The sequence below is a fragment of the Bradysia coprophila genome, unplaced genomic scaffold (genome assembly GCF_014529535.1).
Source record: "Bradysia coprophila strain Holo2 unplaced genomic scaffold, BU_Bcop_v1 contig_232, whole genome shotgun sequence".
In the NCBI taxonomy this organism is placed as follows: Eukaryota; Metazoa; Arthropoda; class Insecta; order Diptera; family Sciaridae; genus Bradysia; species Bradysia coprophila.
In genome coordinates this window covers 1,908,340-1,929,320 of record NW_023503493.1, presented here as the reverse complement: position 1 = coordinate 1,929,320, position 20,981 = coordinate 1,908,340, and the positions used below count along the sequence as shown (strand labels likewise).

The 20,981-nt window shown below is 37.9% G+C and overlaps 2 protein-coding genes and 1 long non-coding RNA gene across 3 annotated transcripts in view; 1 reads left to right on the top strand and 2 right to left on the bottom strand.

The window, feature by feature from the left end:
* The window catches only part of LOC119075865 (titin-like), a 170,044-nt gene extending 159,734 nt beyond the window's left edge, over nucleotides 1-10,310 (top strand). Inside the window, exons 7-12 of the mRNA XM_037182423.1 lie at nucleotides 3,139-3,303; nucleotides 3,363-3,782; nucleotides 6,303-8,152; nucleotides 8,226-8,388; nucleotides 8,452-8,620; nucleotides 9,452-10,310. Coding sequence (XP_037038318.1) covers nucleotides 3,139-3,303; nucleotides 3,363-3,782; nucleotides 6,303-8,152; nucleotides 8,226-8,388; nucleotides 8,452-8,620; nucleotides 9,452-9,626 — 2,942 coding nt within the window. The 3' untranslated portion in view covers nucleotides 9,627-10,310. The remainder of the gene's footprint in view (nucleotides 1-3,138; nucleotides 3,304-3,362; nucleotides 3,783-6,302; nucleotides 8,153-8,225; nucleotides 8,389-8,451; nucleotides 8,621-9,451) is intronic.
* A 450-nt stretch (nucleotides 10,311-10,760) lies between these two features.
* On the bottom strand, nucleotides 10,761-10,931 carry LOC119075937. Its single transcript, XR_005087507.1, has 2 exons — nucleotides 10,865-10,931; nucleotides 10,761-10,797 (listed from the first exon to the last, which is right to left on the bottom strand). It is a non-coding gene; the product is annotated as an uncharacterized LOC119075937 (long non-coding RNA).
* A 7,385-nt stretch (nucleotides 10,932-18,316) lies between these two features.
* Nucleotides 18,317-19,826, bottom strand: LOC119075901 (N-glycosylase/DNA lyase). The gene is made up of 5 exons (XM_037182477.1): nucleotides 19,633-19,826; nucleotides 19,038-19,566; nucleotides 18,804-18,974; nucleotides 18,540-18,734; nucleotides 18,317-18,477 (listed from the first exon to the last, which is right to left on the bottom strand). The coding sequence occupies exons 1-5, from the start codon at nucleotides 19,707-19,709 to the stop codon at nucleotides 18,397-18,399; spliced, it is 1,053 nt and encodes a 350-aa protein (XP_037038372.1). The 5' UTR covers nucleotides 19,710-19,826; the 3' UTR covers nucleotides 18,317-18,396.
* Nucleotides 19,827-20,981: the final 1,155 nt, after the last annotated feature.

The following is a 20,981-nucleotide window of genomic DNA, read 5'->3' as shown; positions in this document are numbered from 1 at the left end:
GAGCAAACTTGCGAAAAGACATCGTTCGACCCGTGCAACGTACTCGGGATCTTGTGGCGTCACAGTGAAGCCAGTGAATGTGTTGTCCAGAGAAATGATAACAGATGTCGCTGCGATGATCGCAACGTGGGGCAATGCCATCTATTGTCATTTCTATGGTGAACACATTCACTGGTTTCTACTAGTGACTGACCAGGTGAATATTCTGAAGTTTGACACCAAGGCTTTCTCTAAGTCACCCTTAAGCCAGCCGTCATAGATTGATAAATCCTGATTTGCTTGCCGTTCTTCCATGAGTTGCGGTACTTCCACCAAATTTTACACTTGTTTCCACAGCACTTCAGAGAGGGGCTAATATGACGACGTAAAATGTATTGAATTCTCTCTCAAAAAACCAGCTGTCATTCGACATATTCCCTCCGTCGTGGAGGTATGCAAGAGATAGAAGGAACATGAGAATGACAGCTGGCACCTATGGAAGAGAATGCTAGAGAATTTTATACGAAATTGATTAAATTTCCTTTCATAGGTCATTCACATGTTCCTTCTACCCGATACATGTGTACCAACTTAACATTTCTCTGTCTCCAACTGTTTGATTCTTTTGCTTCATTCGTTTTGACGTTATAGAGAAAAATCTTTATTTATTAAATTAAACAAAGTGTACAAGAACAGTGTAAACATTAGGTGTAAACCGAGCTTCACAAAATATTTGACAGATAACTCATACATTTTCTGTCATATTTTGCATAGGTCAATTTTTCATGCATTTTTCATGCATTTTTCACGATTTGTGTAGTACTATCCTATGTGACATCTAAGTGTGTTTTTCACTCCGTTTTCTCGTTGCTGTCGTACGAGTCTCGCCTGCCATCCCGAATCGGCTTGTTTCATATTACATTTTAATGTTCATTGAGCTTGTACATCGAGTTAAATAAATCTGTAAATTCAGCTGATGACTTACAACAATTAAGTAAATAAAAAGATTGAAATGTTGTTGCGCAATTTATGCTTGTAAAAACGTGGAATGTATTTCGTATATGTAGCGGTATGTACGAATCGATTTTAATTTAATTAAATCAATCGATCGCAATTAATTAAAATATTGTGTGGCATAATAACTGGCACATAGTGGGGGAGCATTTCGTTCGCAGTTGTTTAGAGTTATAGACGTCAAACTTGCTGTAGCTGTCAAAACACTTAGACAAAAGAATTTCTCCTTTATTTGACACTTCCCGCCATTTGTTCAAGTTTGAACTTGTGAGAAGTGTCAAATGAAGGAGAAATTCTTTTGTGTAAGTGTTTTGACAGCTACAGGTTTTGATAGCTACAGCAAGTTCTTTGTTTAAATCGATTTTCCCTTCCAGCTTCGAAACATTTCCCCGTCATGACAGTCTATAGCACCAAAGCTTATGTCGTCTTTTATCTGTACTTGTCTTGTGTAGAGTTTGTATATGACACAGTAGTGAGTTTGCGATGATCACAAAGTGTTTCCGAATGAAGGAATCACGTAGCAGCATTCAAAGTATTCTGATTGCCCCTGCCCCATGCGAAACAAGATTATTGCAATGGAGTTCACGTAAAGTGAACCGAAAATATCCTTTATGTAATGGATCATTTCCGGAGTGAGGAAAATGCCACGTAATGGTCAACTTTCGCATTGGGTAAACCATAAAAATATTTTATCGAAAATCTAGAACTTTCAGTTTCTTTTCGAGACAAAACATTCAAATTCATCATTAAGAGAGGGATGATCTTAACGATGAATTTGAATGTTTTGTCTCGAAAAGAAACTTATAAAAAAAGGTCGTGTGAAAGAGGAGGCAAACGTTTATTGAATTATCGGATTGTATTGTTGATGTATCTCATTGAATGGTGTGTGTACAACCAATTTATCGAACTAATTTTCTGTTGATCCTTCAACGGAAATTTGTTTTTTTTTTTAAATTTTCAATAGTTCGTCAAAACTAAATCGAGATAAAAAGGACTTTGTTCTGCTCGTACACCACACACAATGTGTATTTATAGTAAGAACATTCATGACCTAGTTGTCGATGGAAAATTGAACTGAAATAAAATGTTATACCTGCAACGTGAACGGTGATGAGAGACTCTCGCATATATTATGCTGAACGACACGGTTAGCATAAGTCTTAATAAAACGGTGTGTAGAGACGGAACAATCGGATGTATAATTTCAGCCTTCCTTTTCTCATCCCCTTTTTGTGTGTTGCTTTTTTTTTCTCGTGTGTGTGCTTCTGAAGACGACCATCCCATGTGAACGATATTTGAAGACGAACAGAGATTTATACAACAACAAAAAAAAACCGCTTAAAGGGTCTCTGTGCTACACACTACTGTGGATAGAATAATTGAAAATAAATGTTTGTTCCCATTCATTGGACGATTTTTTTTAAATTAAGTTTGGCTATATAGCATGTGTAAGCGTATATGCTATGCCAGCGACACTGTATTTGATATATATACAGGAGCTGCGGGAAACTGTTAAAAATATCTGAAAAATCATTCGTAAACATTGACGATAATTCTATAAAATATGCGTGACTGTCAAGCCGTGATATCATTTTTATAAGGCTCGGAACAGGTCAGGTCGACCTGAAACCTGATTATCTGAATGTGATTAGAACTGAGCCTGAAAGAAACAAATTTTTTTCGATTTCAGGTCTCTGGGATTTTTGCAATTATGCTTGAAATCCTTCATGTGCACCTTTGACATTTCTTTTAATTTTCCGAAAATTCCGAAAGATTCACCAAGTTTCGCTAGGAAATTGAATGGAAAGTTGGGCCAAGTGTCGTTCGCTCACCGAACCTTGCAAAATTCGCTAAAAACGACTAACTTTCCATTTAACTTCATAACGAACCTCGATGAACCTTTCCCAGCTCTTTCGAGGATTGTCAGTTTTTTTTACACTTTCCCGCAACCTTCTTCAGTTTAGCCATTTCGAATGATTTAATAGAATATTTTAATGCTCACAAGACGTAATAACAACTTGAATTTATTGAAGGGGGAAAACTATGTGTTGAAGAGAAGAAAGAAGCAAAAAAACCAAAACTTTTTGTGAATCTCCATGTCTGACTTGTGACAGTAGTTATAATTGCACTTTTCTCTTGTTACAGGATATTATCAACCAGCTGGCCCGTTAATTAATTCACATTTGGTACCGCAATCACAGCCCGTTTCCACAAAATCAGGATCATCTGGCCTAGATGGTGATACCGTACAACTACAGTCACCGTCAACGCCGGGCAGTGAAAGTACGGATCGTGAGGTTTTAATTACAGGTAAGAGGCGGAAGAAGAAACTCTGCGACACGAATTCACAGAATCCATTTCATCTCCAGGTGGAACTCCTCGTCCACAAACATTCCATTATCCACCACCGGGACACGGTCCATATCAACGGCCAATTCATCAAATGCATTGTCCAACATATCCGCCGGCCAATTATTACGCTCCATACAGTCAGCATCCGCAAGATATGTGCTATTCACCACCATATCAAACGTACTATCCACCAAAAGTTTATCCCAGTTCCTACCGCCGATATGTAACGCCGTCTGGTACATACTATCAGGCACCGAACGAAATGTATGAACCGCCGCCACCGACACAGACACAGTCACAACAGCCGCCAAGTAATCAGCAAATCGTACCGACTGGACCACAACACATTGAACACTATCCGACGTATTATTCGGGCTACAGTCCTGGCACCGGACCGGGAGGATGCTACAATCGAAGTATGCAACCTCCGTTTATCGGTAAGCAAAAGTATGGTTCATTCTCTCACTCATTTCTTGTATTTGCTGGCATTGCGGTTCCGTAAAACAGACTGGATGCCAATGTGTGTTTTGTTGTTTGTTCGATGTTTCCATGTGTGTGCATTGGCCGTTATTACAAATTCAGCGACTTCTGCTAAAGGATGGCCCTAATATTAAGGACTATTTTCGTGAAATTGATTCTTGGAAATTCTCGAAGTTCTTGAAATTCTCGAAGTTCTTGATATTCCCAAATGTTTTCGAATTCTCGAAGTTCTTGAAATTCTCGAAGTTCTTGATTTACTCGAAGTCCTTGATATCCTCGAAGTTTTTCAAATTCTCGAAGTTATTGAAATTCTCGAAGTTCTTGATATCCTCGAAGTTCTTGAAATTCACGAAGTTAGTGAAATTCTCGAAGTTCTTGAAATTCTCGAAGTTCTTGATATCCTTGAAGTTCTTGAAATTCTCGAAGTTCTTGAAATTCTTGAAGTTCTTGACATCCTCGAAGTTCTTGGAATTCTCGAAGTTCTTGATATCCTCGAAGTTCTTGAAATTCTCGAAGTTCTTGAAATTCTTGAAGTTCTTGATATCCTTGAAGTTCTAGAAGTTATCGAAGTTCTTGATATTTTCGAAGTTTTTCAAATTCTTGAAGTTCTTGACATCCTCGAAGTTCTAAGAATTCTCGAAGTTCTTGATATTCTAGAAGTTCTTGATATCCCCGAAGTTCTTGATATCCTCAAAGTTCTAGAAGTTCTAGAAGTTCTTGATATTCTCGAAGTTTTTCAAATTCTTGAAGTTCTTGACATCCTTGAAGTTCTTAGAATTCTCGAAGTTCTTAGAATTCTCGAAGTTCTTAGAATTCTCGAAGTTCTTAGAATTCTCGAAGTTCTTAGAATTCTCGAAGTTCTTGATATTCTCGAAGTTCTTGATATTCTCGAAGTTTTTCAAATTCTCGAAGTTCTTGACATCCTCGAAGTTCTCGAAATTCTCGAAGTTGTTTAAATTCTCGAAGTTCTTGATATCCTCGAGGTTCTTGAAATTCTCGAAGTTCTTGATATCCTCGAAGTTCTTGAAATTCACGAAGTTAGTGAAATTCTCGAAGTTCTTGATATCCTTGAAGTTCTTGAAATTCTTGAAGTTCTTGACATCCTCGAAGTTCTTGGAATTCTCGAAGTTCTTGATATTCTCGAAGTTCTTGATATCCTCGAAGTTCTTGATATCCTCAAAGTTCTAGAAGTTCTCGAAGTTCTTGATATTCTCGAAGTTTTTCAAATTCTTGAAGTTCTTGACATCCTCGAAGTTCTCGAAATTCTCGAAGTTGTTTAAATTCTCGAAGTTCTTGATATCCTCGAGGTTCTTGAAATTCTCGAAGTTCTTGATATCCTCGAAGTTCTTGAAATTCACGAAGTTAGTGAAATTCTCGAAGTTCTTGAAATTCTCGAAGTTCTTGATATCCTTGAAGTTCTTGAAATTCTTGAAGTTCTTGACATCCTCGAAGTTCTTGAAATTCTCGAAGTTCTTGATATCCTCGAAGTTCTTGAAATTTTCGAAGTTCTTGAAATTCTAGAAGTTCTTGATATCCTTGAAGTTCTAGAAGTTCTCGAAGTTCTTGATATTTTCGAAGTTTTTCAAATTCTTGAAGTTCTTGACATCCTCGAAGTTCTTAGAATTCTCGAAGTTCTTGATATTCTCGAAGTTCTTGATATCCTCGAAGTTCTTGATATCCTCAAAGTTCTAGAAGTTCTCGAAGTTCTTGATATTCTCGAAGTTTTTCAAATTCTTGAAGTTCTTGACATCCTCGAAGTTCTTAGAATTCTCGAAGTTCTTAGAATTCTCGAAGTTCTTGATATCCTCGAAGTTCATGAAATTCTCGAAGTTCTTGATATTCTCGAAGTTTTTCAAATTCTCGAAGTTCTCGAAATTCTCGAAGTTGTTTAAATTCTCGAAGTTCTTGATATCCTCGAAGTTCTTGAAATTCTTGAAGTTCCTGATATTCTCGAAGTTTTTCAAATTATCGAAGTTCTTGACATCCTCGAAGTTCTCGAAATTCTCGAAGTTGTTTAAATTCTCAAAGTTCTTGATATCCTCGAAGTTCTTGAAATTCACGAAGTTCTTGATATCCTCGAAGTTCTTGATATCTTCGAAGTTCTTGAAATTCACGAAGTTCTTGATATCCTCGAAGTTCTTGAAATTCAAGTTCTTTAGATTGACATTTATTTCTGAAGTCGTTGTTGATAACAGAAGCAGAAACGACATGATTGCTTTTTCATTATTGATCTTAACTGATTACTCCCCTGATTCGTTGAAAATTTCGGTAGATTAAATTGTCATGACCACAGCCTGAAATAGATTGCATTGCATACTCGTAGTAGTGACATGCACTTTATGATTTGCGTGTGACGTTACGTGTTCATTCATTTTTCCATTTTTGGTTTACAATTTCATTTCATTTGACTTGATGATCGTACAAAATTTGAATTTGATGTTTGAAAAATGACGCCAACCAATTGTCTCCTTCCACAGATTCATCACCCTACCAAAACAGTTGCCCCTGTCCGATGCAATCGTGTCCAAAAAACGTCCATACTGGGCCTCTTATTGGTAGCAAGACCGGTAAAGGCCCAGTTCAATCAAATCATTTAGTTGCACCCATTGACATCGCTACCTCAGTAACACTATCGTCAAACACAACATCAGCCAGCCAGAAGATCAATTGCAAAACGGAAGATCTGTCACCACAATCACCGATTGTGATGGTAAAACCCGAAACGGATGCTCATCTCTACCATCATGCGATGCCTGTCAGCGAGATCACAAAGTCACCCGTTCGCGATAAAGCGTACGAGAAAATCGGTCATGCACCGCCCAATTTTGCGCTGAATACAAAAGTGTTGGAGCCCGAAATGTCCATCAGTCCGGCACGAGGATCGACGGGCTTACCATTACCTCCGATCCAAGCAAGTGCCACACAGCCGGCTGATAATCCAAACGTTGTGCGGAAGGCGCGTGTAGGCAAATCCATGGCTAGAGAAATGATGATGATGGTGCCACAGCAGAGACAAGCACTCAATCTGCATGTGGACAATGAAATCAATCCACGGTTGATGGCCGAACACACGGACATAATTATGGAAGTGAAAATGGATCCGCCGTTGATCAAACAGGAAAATGTTAAAATTGAATGCGAGGACGACGTTGTCATATTGGACGGTTCAAAATTTGAAACTCCAACCAAGAGCGTCGTTGTAGAGGATCGTACATCAGCTTTAAATTGTGATGAATCGACATCGTCGACAGACGATATTGAAATCAGTAGCAAACGTAAATCGACCGATTCCGAGATTATAACGTTGGACGATTCAATGGAAGAGGAGACGCTACCATCCAGTACAATGAAGAAGAGAAAGATTCTCGAACTACACAAAGATCCATGCAAGAAATCACCCCCGAACAGCTACAAAAGCCTTATTAAACAATCCGAACCGAAACCGTACTTATGCAACTCTGACGTAGCAGAGAAACATGTACCGCGTGGACGGTCCAGGTATCGTTTGATTCGTGGTCGATCGGCCCCAAGATACCGCCATCGGAAGATCATCATCAATGGCAAGCACAAAAAGGTTTTCATCACAAATCGCAAAGTGAAGCGAAGAATCATCAAGAAACATGTTACCAAGAAGGTGGTACCGCTCCAGGCCAAGGTCGTCGATAACGATACCAACGGGACGCAAACGAACGAGGAGGTGAAATCGAAATCAAAGATCGTTGCCGAAGAATGTACTGATGAAAAGACTGAGGAAAAGAGATTATTTATGTCGAGTCTGGAACTGACCATTGACGGTGTGGCCAAGGGCTACTTTTCCGATCAAGAAATCTTAGCCAAATCAAAATCAAGCAACAAACTAAAGAAGGGCGCTGAACTGCGCTCCAAATCCGAAACGAAAAAGCCTCAAATCGTCGAAAGTATCGAGTCCAACGTCAAAATGAGGGATCGATCAAAGTCCGCCACCAAAAATGTCGTCGAGCCAAAGCAACCGCCGAAGAGTAAAGTGAATGAGGAGAAAAGTGGCAAAGGCGCTAAGAAATCGACGAAGTCGTCCCGTGTCACCGATGAAACGTTGCTGGACGACTACAGCATCAACAATAACAACAACATTGTGCTGGACAACAATTACGGTAAAGTGCAGCGTACAACCACTGCGAAGAAAACGAAATCTCGTGGCGCTAAATTCAGCAATAAAAAGAAGCATCGAGTGCGACAGCTGCAGGAAATCGAAGATATTGAAATACCTCGCAAATCAACGGCGGCTCCACGATGGAGCAACGGTTGGCATTGGGAAGGTGAACCATTCAAAGGGAAAGTTTTCTTAAATGTACGTACACACACAACCATTCAGCGGTGCATCCATCGGCATTGCCATAAATTTATCTTTTGCTCATTTTCAGAGTGACGACGTCCAAGTAATTCGCACCCGATATCCCGCCATGAGACATGACAGTGGCGATGTTATCCAACCCGGTGACTGTGTGCTCTTACGTGCTGGCAGTAAGAAAAACGAGCTGCCGTATGTGGCCAAGGTGGCGTCGCTGTGGGAGAATCCCGAAGACGGTAAGTCGTTGATGGTGTGCATGCATTGCGTTCGGGTGTGATAAATTCGCCGAAAATTTCCAGGTGAAATGATGATGTCACTGTTGTGGTACTATCGGCCCGAGCATACCGAACAGGGTCGACAGAGCACCGATTGTCCGGACGAAGTTTTCGCATCCAAGCACCAAGATCACAATAGTGTGGCGTGCATAGAGGACAAATGCTATGTGCTGACATTCAACGAGTATTGCCGGTGAGTGGGATGGGAAATTATGATTTGTCAATGCACCAACCGTGCAACACATCAAAATCTAAGAGAGGCGAATTTGTGAGAGGACTTCTCTCACAAATTCGCCTCTCTAAGGTATTTATGCGTTGTATGGTAGACTCTCTCATCCTCATTGTTTACAGTTAAAAAAAAATCAAAATCAAAAATCAAAGAGAATGTCAAAAAGAGTGTTCACCCATCGAGCTCAGTTAAATTAACTGGTTTTTTCCTAGTTAACTGGACTTTTACATACAAATTTTGACGTATCACCCAACGGAACCAGTTAATTTTTCTCTCTTTTACGCTCTTTGAACACTGTATACATACGTGCACACCTTGTGTGGATTGGTGTAGAAATCTATTAGAAAGTCAGAGTGCGAGTCTCATAGTGTTTGTATTGTTTCATCTGGTTGTGTCCGGTTGTGTCGCACTTACGACGCTTACCTCTTCATTTACTTCTTAACAATGGAAATTGGGACGAGCTTCCATTGTTTGATAGTAAATGGAAAGTGAAGACTTTAAGCACAGCACTTCATTCCCTTTCCTCAATGTTTACGCTACAAGAATCGAAAAAGAGACGAATAGAGAGAACAATTTTCATTGAAAACGGTGAGAAAACGGAGTGCAGTGCTACCATACAACGCTATAGGTTTTGCCTAAGTTAAACATAACTGACCTCGAGAACAATGTGAAAATGAGAGAAGAATAAATTCGAATTCCGAATTTCGATTAACTTCATTCCATAAATTTTTGACCCTTGAGACCACTGCAACTGATCAATTCGCAAAACTCAAAAAAATAAAAAATAATTTCCAGCTACCGCAAAGCATTAAAAGCGACCGAAGAGGACATCGTGCTGCCGAAACCGATTGCACCCTGTATGGCCGTCAGCGGGGACAAGGTGCCAATAAACACCAATTCGGAACTGGTCCTGTTCTGTCGACGTGTCTACGAATTCCGCCTGAAACGGCTCATCAAAAATCCGAGTTAAAAAGAAATTGGGGCCGATGGTGTACAAGCAACTACGGTTGAATGGGGTATTGGGGGGACTTTAATCAAAATGGAACAGTATCGCGGGTATCGAGGGCACATCAAAATAAAAAGGGAAGTGGAATACTGTGAATAAATGGAATGGTAAAAAGGGCAATGACGTAATGACGGATTGGCTGTATCACTCATAATGTACGGTACGGGCAATAGTTTTAAGTGAGAGAAATTGAAAAGTGGAAATAAAATAAAATTCTAACAAAATGAGGTCTAAAGTGAAAATGGATTTAATGAATCAGTGTACGATACTTCAGTTCAGAGCTGCGTTGTTGGGGTTTTTGTTTTTGGTTTTTGCGAGAGTGCGAAAACAAGTGAAAATGAGAACTAAACTAATATTGAATTGTACCTTCGAAATGTGTTACTATTTTAATCACACACAGAAAAGTAATGATGGGGCAACGGTTAACATATTTTCCAAACAAAAAACAAAAGAGAGAGCGAGAGAGAGCGGGAGAAAAATGTGAATCGGTTTAATATGGCAACATATTTACTTTGTAATAAACTTGTAATAATTAAGGGAAAACACTAAAGTATCATTATTATAATGTATAGGTTACAATGGGTAGAGAAAGAGAACCAACAGCAACAACAAATAAAATTAAATTAAATTAAAGAAAAAACTGACAAAAAGAAACAAAAAGTAAATCAAATTATATATTTCTAAATTTTACTGCATAGAGAAGAAAAAGAAAATCGAAAAAGAGAACAAAAAAATGAAAATTTATTAAAATTGGTGTCAATAACAATATTAGTAAAAATATGCGACTGGCGGTACACTCACACACACATAATGCATACACACATTCAGCGTCGTCGCATATTTATTTAAGTTATATAGAAGAGCAGATAAATATAACAAATAAAAGCAAAAATCTATATTTTATTGCGGTGCCTGTGCTGTATCCCCTAACCATATTCAGTGCTTTGCGTTCAAATTAAAGTTATTCAAGCGCATGCTCAACAAACACGAGACTTTACAAATAGTGAATCTAACCGATAAAAATTTTGTATAAAATTTACCGGTAACTATACCATTTACCGATGATTGTACCATTTACCGGTAATTGTACCATTTACCGGTAATTGTACCATTTACCGGTAATTGTCACATTTATCTGTAATTGTAATTGTTTCATCAGTAAATTTCATACAAACTTTTTACCGGTTTGATTCACTATTTACCAAACTTGTTTCGATCAATGTGGCGTTTTTTAGACCAATCTGACATTTGATGACACTGTCAAATGAGCACAGAAAAATTTCGGTTAGTTGAACGAAGATTGTTCACGAAGAACGATATTTTTCCAGCAATGGAAACAGTTTTTTAAATGCATCGTGTGTGCTTAGCATACGACTCTTCTATGTACTTACGGAAACACTATGTCCTTTGTACTAAAACACACCCTCGGTTATGCCACGAATTGGCAAATACTTTCTTGGTAGAGTATCCTCACTATTTATTGCCACACTCAATAAACATTCGAAGGTGGTGGTAGCATTCGAACACACACACACACTGAATGAGCACTAATTCAGTTGGTATAATTTCGACACAGACACTGAATGATTGGGGGCTACAATGACTGGCATTTATCAATTTTATTGTTGTAGAATCGAAGTTTTATTGAAAATAATTAAATTGTTAATTATTTGTAGTTGAAACATTGATTGGGGTCTCGTTTATCGATTTCGTTAAATTTTTTCCTAAATCGATAAACGGAAACTATTAACACGTTGAATGGATTGAGATTTCAAATTTGATTTTTTTTTTGTTAATCCCCGCTTCAGAGTCGCGTCACGGTAATATCCGGCTATTATTCGAATTGGACTCATCTTAAGTTTGCAATGCAAAATTTCAATTTGATCGATTGTTTCATCAAATGGATTTTTGTGAAATTCAATCCGGAAAAATTATATCAAAAAGTCCGTAAAAAAAGATAAAATTATCAGTTGGGTCGGTAAAGTAGGTAAAATCGGAGGTAAATAGGGGAAAATGATAAAGTAATTGACCATAGCTCCTTTGAATTCTACCGATTCTACTGTTCAACGCAAAAAACCTTGGAGAGGTGAATTTGTGAGAGAAAATGTATGAAACTCTCTCATAAATTCGCCTCTCTAAGGTTTTTATGCGTTGTTCGGTAGTGGAACAATGCGGTATTTCATTTGCCTGTCGATTTCCAATAAGTGAAACAAAAGAGCATATTGTACCAATTTTTTTGCAAATATGTGGAACCACAGATGAGACACAATTTTGTCAAGTTGTTTTTCCCGCTCGGTAATTTGGTTTGTTATTGCGCGTCGACATTTACCACACTTCCATTTTTGTGTATATTTTTATGAGTAGATTTCGTATCTGTCAAATGCATTTTTGGTTTTAGTTTTTTGCGCTTTTTTCTATTTTGTTAATTTTTTTAATTTGTTTTTAAATTATTGAATTGAATTGTAAATAATTTCCTTTGTTTCTTAATAATTTTGAATGTTACACGCACTTCAATGAACTTTTTTTAATTTTAATTTTAATATATTACTTGTCTGAGAAGAAATATTTTTCCCGGAAAATCTATCTTGTCATAATTTATTATCAGTAAAAGAAAGAAATATTTTTTTTGTACGTTTTCAATGATGATTCCGATTTTATGGATACTTGGGATCATCATTCAAAACCTGAATTATAATTATCACTCTAAGTGTTGTACGATGTATTATACTTTTGTAAACTACGAAACAAAATAGAGACGAAAATCGTATTTTTGATTCATTTTGAACAAAATGATTTAACTAATTATTCCAACAAATTATTTATTTAAAACACAAAAAATTATAAAAACGAAAAATTAATTTATTTGAAATGGAAAAACTACAAAATTAAAATTTTGTGGCAGAAAATGGCTTAATATATTCAAACTCATACAGTTCAGGTCAACTAAATATCGAAATTTACTTCAACTGACTTACCACCTGGTCCAGTCATACAAAAACACATTGTTTATATTCGCTGAAAGGAGGGCTTAAAAATTAAGACCTAGCTGAAACGAACGACTTTTTGACATTTTGCACTCAAAACACAAGCTCCTTCCATTCCCTCCTTCTACTCAAAAAGCAAAATATTTCAAATTCTACTGGTCGTTGACATTTTGACTTCCTACGAGTCATTGGCATTTTGTACTCAAAACAGAAATTCCTTCCATCCATTCCCTCCACTCAGCAAGCAAAATGTTTCCCTTCCTCCGAGTCATTGGCATTTTGTACTCAAAACAGAAATTCCTTCCATCCATTCTGTTCAGAAACCAAATTGTTTTCCTTCCTACAGGTCGTTGACATTTTGTATTCAAAACACAAGTTCCTTCCATCAATTCCTTTTGCTCCGAAAGCAACACGTTTTCCTTCCTACGGGTCGGTGACATTTTGTACTCAAAATACAAGTTCCTTCAATCTATTCTGCTCAAAAACCAAAATGTTTCAATTCCCACAGGTCGTTGACATTTTGTACTCAAAACCCAAATTCCTTTCATCTATTCCTTCTACTTAGCATGCAAAATGTTTCCCTTCCAACGAGTCGTTTGCATTTTGCACTAGAAACACAGATTCCTTCCATCTATTCCTAGTAAAATGTTTCAATTCCCACACATCGACGACATTTTGTATTCAAAGCACAAATTCCTTCCATCCATTCCTTCTACTCAGACAGCAAAATGTTTTTCTTCCTTCGGATCGATGACATTATGTACTAAAAACACAAGTTCCTTCCATCAATTCCTTTTGCTCTGAAAGCAAAATATTTTCCTTCTTGCGGGTCGGTGACATTTTGTACTCAAAACACAAATTCCTTGCATTTGTTCATTCTACTCAGAAAGTAAAGATAATCTATTATTATGCAAAATGAGAGAGATCCATAAAAAGTATAGGAGAGAGGGAGAGAGAGAGAGATGTTAAAATGAAAACACGTGCACTTTGATGTGACAGAGGCATTACTTTTGACGGAAAAGGTCAAAAACCTTCGGGTTTGTGTCACGTCCACACTCATCTGTTTATCCCGTGCATTGTTTCTGTATGTGTCTATACTAGCTGGTAAAACAGACGAAGCAAATGTCGATATAGAATCGGTTGACCTTAAGTGTAATTTTTAGTTTTAAATTTTTATTTTTATTTTTTACTTTCTCATGTTCCGTTTTGGTTAAAAAAAAATCATTTTTCTTGTTTTCCTTTCTTTCTTTTTGTTCTAGTTATAAAGAAAAACTCTGACAAACTAAAACTTAAATAAAATTCCAAAATAAAAGAGAATCTTACGAGAAACAAAAACAAAATAGTCCTCCCTTGTAGTGCCTTGGCTATTCATTCTTTCATAGTTTCTTTCGAGTGTGCTTGTCGTAATTTCGATTGTAATGCCGCATCAGTCTTCATCTCTAGCAATTATTGTGAAATTTTTTGGAGTTTTTTTTGTCGACAATCCATCCAATATTTAGTCGCATTGCATTTCGTTAAATTTTGTGTTGGAGATTTAATTTCGTTAAGAGATGATTGGTCGTAGTCTACGATGACGATAATTGTTGATGGACGAATAATATCGTCATTCACATAACAATGATAAATGGTGGAAACGTTCAATTGTGTTGAAATGTTGATTCGAGGCGGAGTCGAGGTCAATAGACACAACCGAGGACCGGATGTTTGTAAATATAATTAACAAAGAATTTTGAAAAAGATAATCCACAGAAGATTTTGTTGGATTTTCTTACCGTTTTGGATGGATTTTCTTGGATTTCTAAAGATTTTTTAAAAGATTTCTGATGATTTTCAAATTTGCAAGCGAATTTTTTGGTTTAAATTTTATCCGTCGTCTCGACCCTTGTCGGAAGTTGTAGAAACATAGTAAACCATGTTAGGTTGTAGAAGTATCGCGTCATTTTCTCCAGAACAAGAGGTAATGCTTGATTTCCTCTTACGCCGTTTACACTCCGTTTACTCTTTAAACAATAAAAAAGAGGTGTGGCTTAGCAAAACGGAGCGTAAACGGCGTAAGAGGAAATCAAGCATAAACAAACGTAGCGTTGAAACAAACGCAGCGTCCACTCTGTGTTTCCTTATTGACATTTATTTCTCAATTCATTTGTTCATCCACTGATTCATCCAGAATTCGAATTTTAGGCGCACTTCCGCTGTGAATTCATTTTTGAGCCAGCAATTGGTTTTTCTGCACGTTTGAACCGTTTTGGTTTTTGGTGCGTTTTCTTTCAACTACCGGCCATTTTTCTTTCTTACAAAGCGATCAAATCAGTTTTCATTACATAAAAGCGAGCGACGCGACGCGACATAAGGAAGCACGTTACTTATTTCTTTGCTGCGAATTCCTTTCCGTTTTTTTTTTCAAGATTTTTTTTTTTTTCATTTCTTTTTCCATTTTTTCCCTGCTTGGAGCAAAAGGAAACAAAAGTTATGAGACACAAAAATAAATTATTAAAAAAAACAACCAAAACCACAAAAAAATTAAATGAAAAAGAAGAAGAAGAAGAAGAAAAACACTAAAAACATAAAAGTAAAAAAGAAAGAAAACATTTAATTATAAATTACTTATTATACACAACTCTATTATTGTAAAAATTATATATAATTCTATTAAAAAATTTAATTGCTAAGAAATGACAAACAAACAAACAAAACATTGTGTGTATGGTATGATTTGAAAGTTATTAAAAACAAAAATATTATAATTGCATAATGTAAAAAACAACAACAAAATATAAGAAGAAAAACTAAAAATGAAAAATCTTGTTAAATTATTTACCCCATCTGTCATCTGTCATTTTCGACGCACGGTAAATTTTTAGGCGCTGCCAAAACTGAATTTTTTCATGCGTGATTTGGGAGGCGATCGAAGGGTCTTTTTTTTCTATGTTTTTCAATGTTTTACTTTTCACCACTAGTGGTGAAATCGTAATTTATGCTACTACTACTACTTTTCCCAACTGGTTGCATACAACGTTTTCTGCAACCAGCTGCGAAAAATGAACTTTTGAAACGCAAAACATAGCAGGTGGACCTAGAGGATCGCCTTGCTGTACGCATCTCTTTGACAGAAATATCTCTTCGTCGTAGATCGAATTTGAATAACGACTATAAGCTTGTCTTATGATTGGAGACATCTCTGGACAGATCTCTTCAACTTCAGACAAAAAAAAAATTTCCTAAATAACATATTGAAAGCATTTTTAAAATGAAACTTGATTATAAGCATAGCTCTTTCGTGTTCTGCCGTAGCGAAACACCTAACCGCATAGATAAGAGCTTCAGCGCCCCGTTTCACACCACAGCCTATCTGGATTGGAGCTAAAACTTTCGCTAACTCATCCCTGACGCGATAGCAAACTATTTTGCCTGCTACACGTCTCCAAGTAATACCTACAGCGATTGGTCTAGCGTCTACCTTTTTCTTGTCAAAAGCTCCATAAAAAATCTAAAAGAGAAGCTTTCAATAACTTTTTGGCTGACTCTCCGCAAGTGAACGAAGTCAAATCCTTCAGATGGCGAGGAAGCAAGATAAGACGTAAGATAAAGACGAAAGTCCTTTATCTTACTTACAAAATAACTGATATTGCTTTGGGTGACGTGTTGTGCGTCGTACGCAAAAGTTTTATCAACCAAAAATTGAGCCAAAAAATTTGTGAAAGAAAATTTTACAAAAAGAAATTCGTTATGCTCAAAACAAACGAGGCATTCAAAACGTGTTTTGGTCCTATTTTTCATGACGAAATTTTCGAAACTGTCAAATGAAGTTAGAACTTTTTCTATTCAAAATCTCGATTGCTGCATCTGTCAATGAAAACTAGGACCAAAACACGTTTTCAATGCCTCGTCATTCAAAACGTGTTTTGGTCCTTGTTTTCATGACGAAATTGTCGCAACTGTCAAATTAAGTTAGAAATTTCTCTATCGAAAATTGCTTTGAAAATTGATTTGTCAATGAAAACTAGGACCAAAACACGTTTTTAATGTCTTAAAATTAATCCTAAATTTGTACCTGTATATGACACAAATTCCACCCATGGAGTGGCTTCTATTCTTAACAAAAATTACCCTACTCTATTTATCCAGAACCATGGAAACTGGCCTGATTCAGGAGAATCAGGGGAAAACATTTTTAATGTCTCGTTTGTTTTCAGCATTATGCTCAAAACAAACGAGGCATTGAAAACGTGTTTTGGTCCTAGTTTTCATTGACAGATGCAGCAATCGCAATTTTCGATAGAGAAATTTCTAACTTAATTTGACAGTTGCGACAATTTCGTCATGAAAACAAGGACCAAAACACGTTTTGAATGACGAGGCATTGAAAACGTGTTTTGGTCCTAGTTTTCATTGACAGATGCAGCAATCGAGATTTTGAATAGAAAAAGTTCTAACTTCATTTGACAGTTTCGAAAATTTCGTCATGAAAACTAGGACCAAAACACGTTTTCAATGCCTCGTTTGTTTTGAGCATTATGCTGAAAACAAACGAGGCATTGAAAACGTGTTTTGGTCATAGTTTTCATTGACAGATGCAGCAATCGCAATTTTCGATAGAGAAATTTCTAAATTCATTTGACAGTTTCGAAAATTTCGTCATGAAAACTAGGACCAAAACACGTTTTCAATGCCTCGTTTGTTTTGAGCATTAGCCTTTTGAACGCTTCATTGTCTGTCGATGAACTTTATAGCCCCAGCTCCATAAACATTCAGCTATCGTCCACAAATTCCAATGAGATAATCGCCGCCTTGTTCTCGTTCACGTTCGGTAAAACTGGCTGCTTCAACGGTTTCGGCATTATTTGTTGATTGGATCAAGGCTATAAACTTTGGGGTATCTGCGTGACCTCCCCAAAGTTTACAGCCTTGGATTGGATGTTGTCGACGAGACAGTCTTTGACGTATGGCCCGAAAATATGAAGTTCCCAACCGAAACCGTTCAGATTTACTTCGATTGGTAGTCTACCTCTATGATTGGGACTTTGAAAACTTGTCGTTCCGGTCAAACTTTCATTTAAATTGCGATTTCTTAGCTAGCCAAATCAGCACAATAGTAAATTACTTCGAATGCTGCGAAAGGAATTCATTACACGCCATTGCGAAAACGGGTTGGCTCAGTAGCTTTACGTACTAGCATTCCACTAAAATGATCTGCGTTCGATTGTCATGTCAGACGAACTCACAAATTCATTGAAGCTTTATAATTTGGGTAGTGTGTTTGGTGGCTGCAACTATGCACACACTGAATGACTCGTATGACGCAACACAAATACGATGATTTTGTGTGCATTGTCTAACCTACATTTAGGCGAGATATATCAATGATGCGCCTAACTTTCCTCTGAGAGTATTTTGCATACTTTGAGGCGTGGTTTGGAAGTATCGTCAAGCCGGTGGTCCAGACTACACTTATTTAGCAACTAGCTTCGGTGAAACTCGTTCAAATGAATTAAACGAAGCTAAGGTGGCTTAAATATGTAGAGAACTCCTTGTTAAGTGTTCAGAGATCTTGCTCATTCGTCAAGAAACACCAGTCGAATAAAAGTGTAGCTGTGTCCGAAAGAAATCCTAGATTTCTCACAGGTCCATTCATGACCAGAGTGTGGGTCAAATAATTTCTCACACGAAACGTAAACGGTAAATCGATTTATTGCTCAAACACAAAGACACGGAACATTTTTACGCCTAACAATCCAAACAAGCAGCCAGCCCTACGACTTCTTACGTCGCTTCTTAGCCACACCATCGTCTGCGTTTTCCTTAAATTTCGCCAAGTCCGAACAGAAGAGTACCTAAAATCCACCCATCGTTGACAACAAGACCGGGCATTAAATTCAAAACCGTCAAATCTTACCGTCTGTGCCCATCCTGCTAGGTCTCCATACACTTCGCGAAATTTGTCGCCGATTTCGTTGTACACTTTGGCCGTGACACTTTTCGCAGCCTTCAATCCGGGAAGGTAATGCAATTTGGCAATTTGATAGACATGAGTGTCGACAGGAATCGCTTCCAGATGATTCAACGACATCAGGCAAATGCAGTCGGCAACCTATGAGACGGAGTGTTCATTTGAACAACGGAAATGGAAAGGAAAAATTTGAACCAGTCGCGTCCGTACCTTGGGTCCGATTCCTGTTAGTTTCGTCAGTTCTTGATGAGCTGCTTTGTAGTCGAGTTCCTGTAGCTGGTGGAACCATTCCAAATTACCATTTGCCACAACCTCGGCGGCCGATTTCTGTATGAACTTTGCTCGATAACCGAACGACGCGGATCGAAGTTGTCCCTCCACCTGTAACCGATAGAAAGGCATCGTTAGAATAGACACATTCAGTAGCGTCGACTGATGTCTCACCTCTGGGCTCGACAATCTCTGTGCATCGGGAAACGAGTGGTACGTCACACCTTCAAACTGGCAAATCTCCGGTCCGTACATCGAGCACAACTTCTCCACCAGCGACGATATTCTGGTGATGTGATTGTTCTGGCTGCAAATGAACGAAAATAAATTCTCGACCGGTTCCTGGTCCAGCATTCGAATGGCATAGAAACGTGCTGCTTCGTCGCGGAAGTGACTGTGTGCCGCACTCCATTGCTCATAGTGTTTCTCTAGGTCAACGTCCAGTCGAAAGTACGATCGCAACAGACTCTTGTAGTATTCGTCGGCGTAGAGTAGCCCTTCGTTCCGCTTGGTCTTGGTCGGTTTCGGTGGAGGAACTTTCATGCGCACGATGCTGAACTTATTGCCGGTCGGATAGGGCAATTCGCCCAAGACTTTGAACTGAACTGTTGTGTCGGTTTCCTTCAGCAGCCACAGACAGTTTGCCATCACACCAATGAATGACTTGGATTCAGTGTCACCGTCAGTGTTGTATCGTTTCCACCTATAAAATGGTCGGTTTGACATCAACACTCCGCAATGCAACCAAATTTCAACGACAAAAAATCACCGAAAACTTTGACCGCCAGTTAATGTTGTGCTCAACTGGATAGGAGAGCAGGATAAACTGATCCACTTCGATGACATTTTAATTCGCAGGAATTTTGAGCAAAAGAAGAGATTCTGCACTCACTGCTGTATAGTCGTTGCGCTGATTTGAATTTGATGTTTTGTTTACCAACACTTTTGGCGTTCTTAAACCACATTGTCAGTGCTGTCAATCAAGCCGAGTGCCGTCAGTTCGTAGCGGATTTTGTCTCGCTTTCAATCGGTCCGCTCTTACAGTGAAATGGCGGGAAATTTTTTGAATTTTTGAAAAATGCTGAGTGATTTTGTGATATCATGCCCGCACGTTAGAAAGCGGGCGTGATGCAAGTCCACTACCAAAAATGTTTTTTTTTAAAAAACGTTTGGTGACGGCGGAACACATTTACAGCAACTTTTTGACTTCTTCCCCTTAACTCCAACGACCCCCAAATTTTATATTATATATTAATATTTGGAATCTAGGAATCCATACGAGTTCAACGAGCTATCACACGTTACTGTAGGTTCAGATTTGGCTGAGATATTGAATTTCAAAATTTTGTATGAAAATTAGCAAAATTTCGTTTTTTCAAAAAACTGAAATCACATACGTTAGTCAGTTCCCATGGTAAAGTAGATCCAGCAAGTGGATCCAGTGGTTCCTTATCGTTTCTATAGATTTTCCTGCAATTTTGGTTATAGGCTAATAAATGGCCCAAAAATAAGAATTTTCAAAAGTGTGAAAAAATCCATATCTTGGGAGCTAAAGCTTCACAAAGTCTCCATAAAAACGCCAGTTTGTATATGGGTGTGTGTGGGTGTGTGTTGTATATTTTCATGCATGATATGGATGGTCATGTGGTGACAGGTGTGTGTTGTTGAGATGTGCTTCTTGTTGGAAATTGTGTGGATCATAAGTGTTAACTTCCACAAGGTTGGTTCTCAAATTTGGGATGACAGACGATTCCTCTGGCCCTTCTTAACTTCCATCGGATTTTCCGATGGATTTGTGTTATTTTCGACATGATGAGTGAGGTTGTCCAAGGTTTGTTCCTAAATTTTGGGATGACAGAAGATTCCTCTGGCACTACCTAACTTCAATCGGGTTTTTTAATGAATTTGTGGTATTTTCGACATGAGTGACCTGCTGGTGACTTGTTGGTGATATCAATGATTTTAGGTGAAAAAATAGGTGACTTTCCTAAGTTCCTGACCGGCTGCAGTTACATACATGGTATGCGTGGTGAGAGAGAGTAGCCTCTGTAGTACCATGTAATGGAAAAACTTCCTTGGATAAGTTTCACTCCAAAGGGCTGGAGCGACTTTAGTGGA

Bases quoted from the DNA above. Each gene is read 5' to 3' on its own strand.
- LOC119075901 (XM_037182477.1), bottom strand. From the start codon at position 19,709: ATGTCATCGAAGTGGATCAGTTTATCCTGCTCTCCTATCCAGTTGAGC. The intron at 19,567-19,632 runs GTGATTTTTTGT...ACCATTTTATAG, and splicing joins ACTGGCGGTCAAAGTTTTCG to GTGGAAACGATACAACACTG. The intron at 18,975-19,037 runs GTGAGACATCAG...TATCGGTTACAG, and splicing joins AGAGATTGTCGAGCCCAGAG to GTGGAGGGACAACTTCGATC.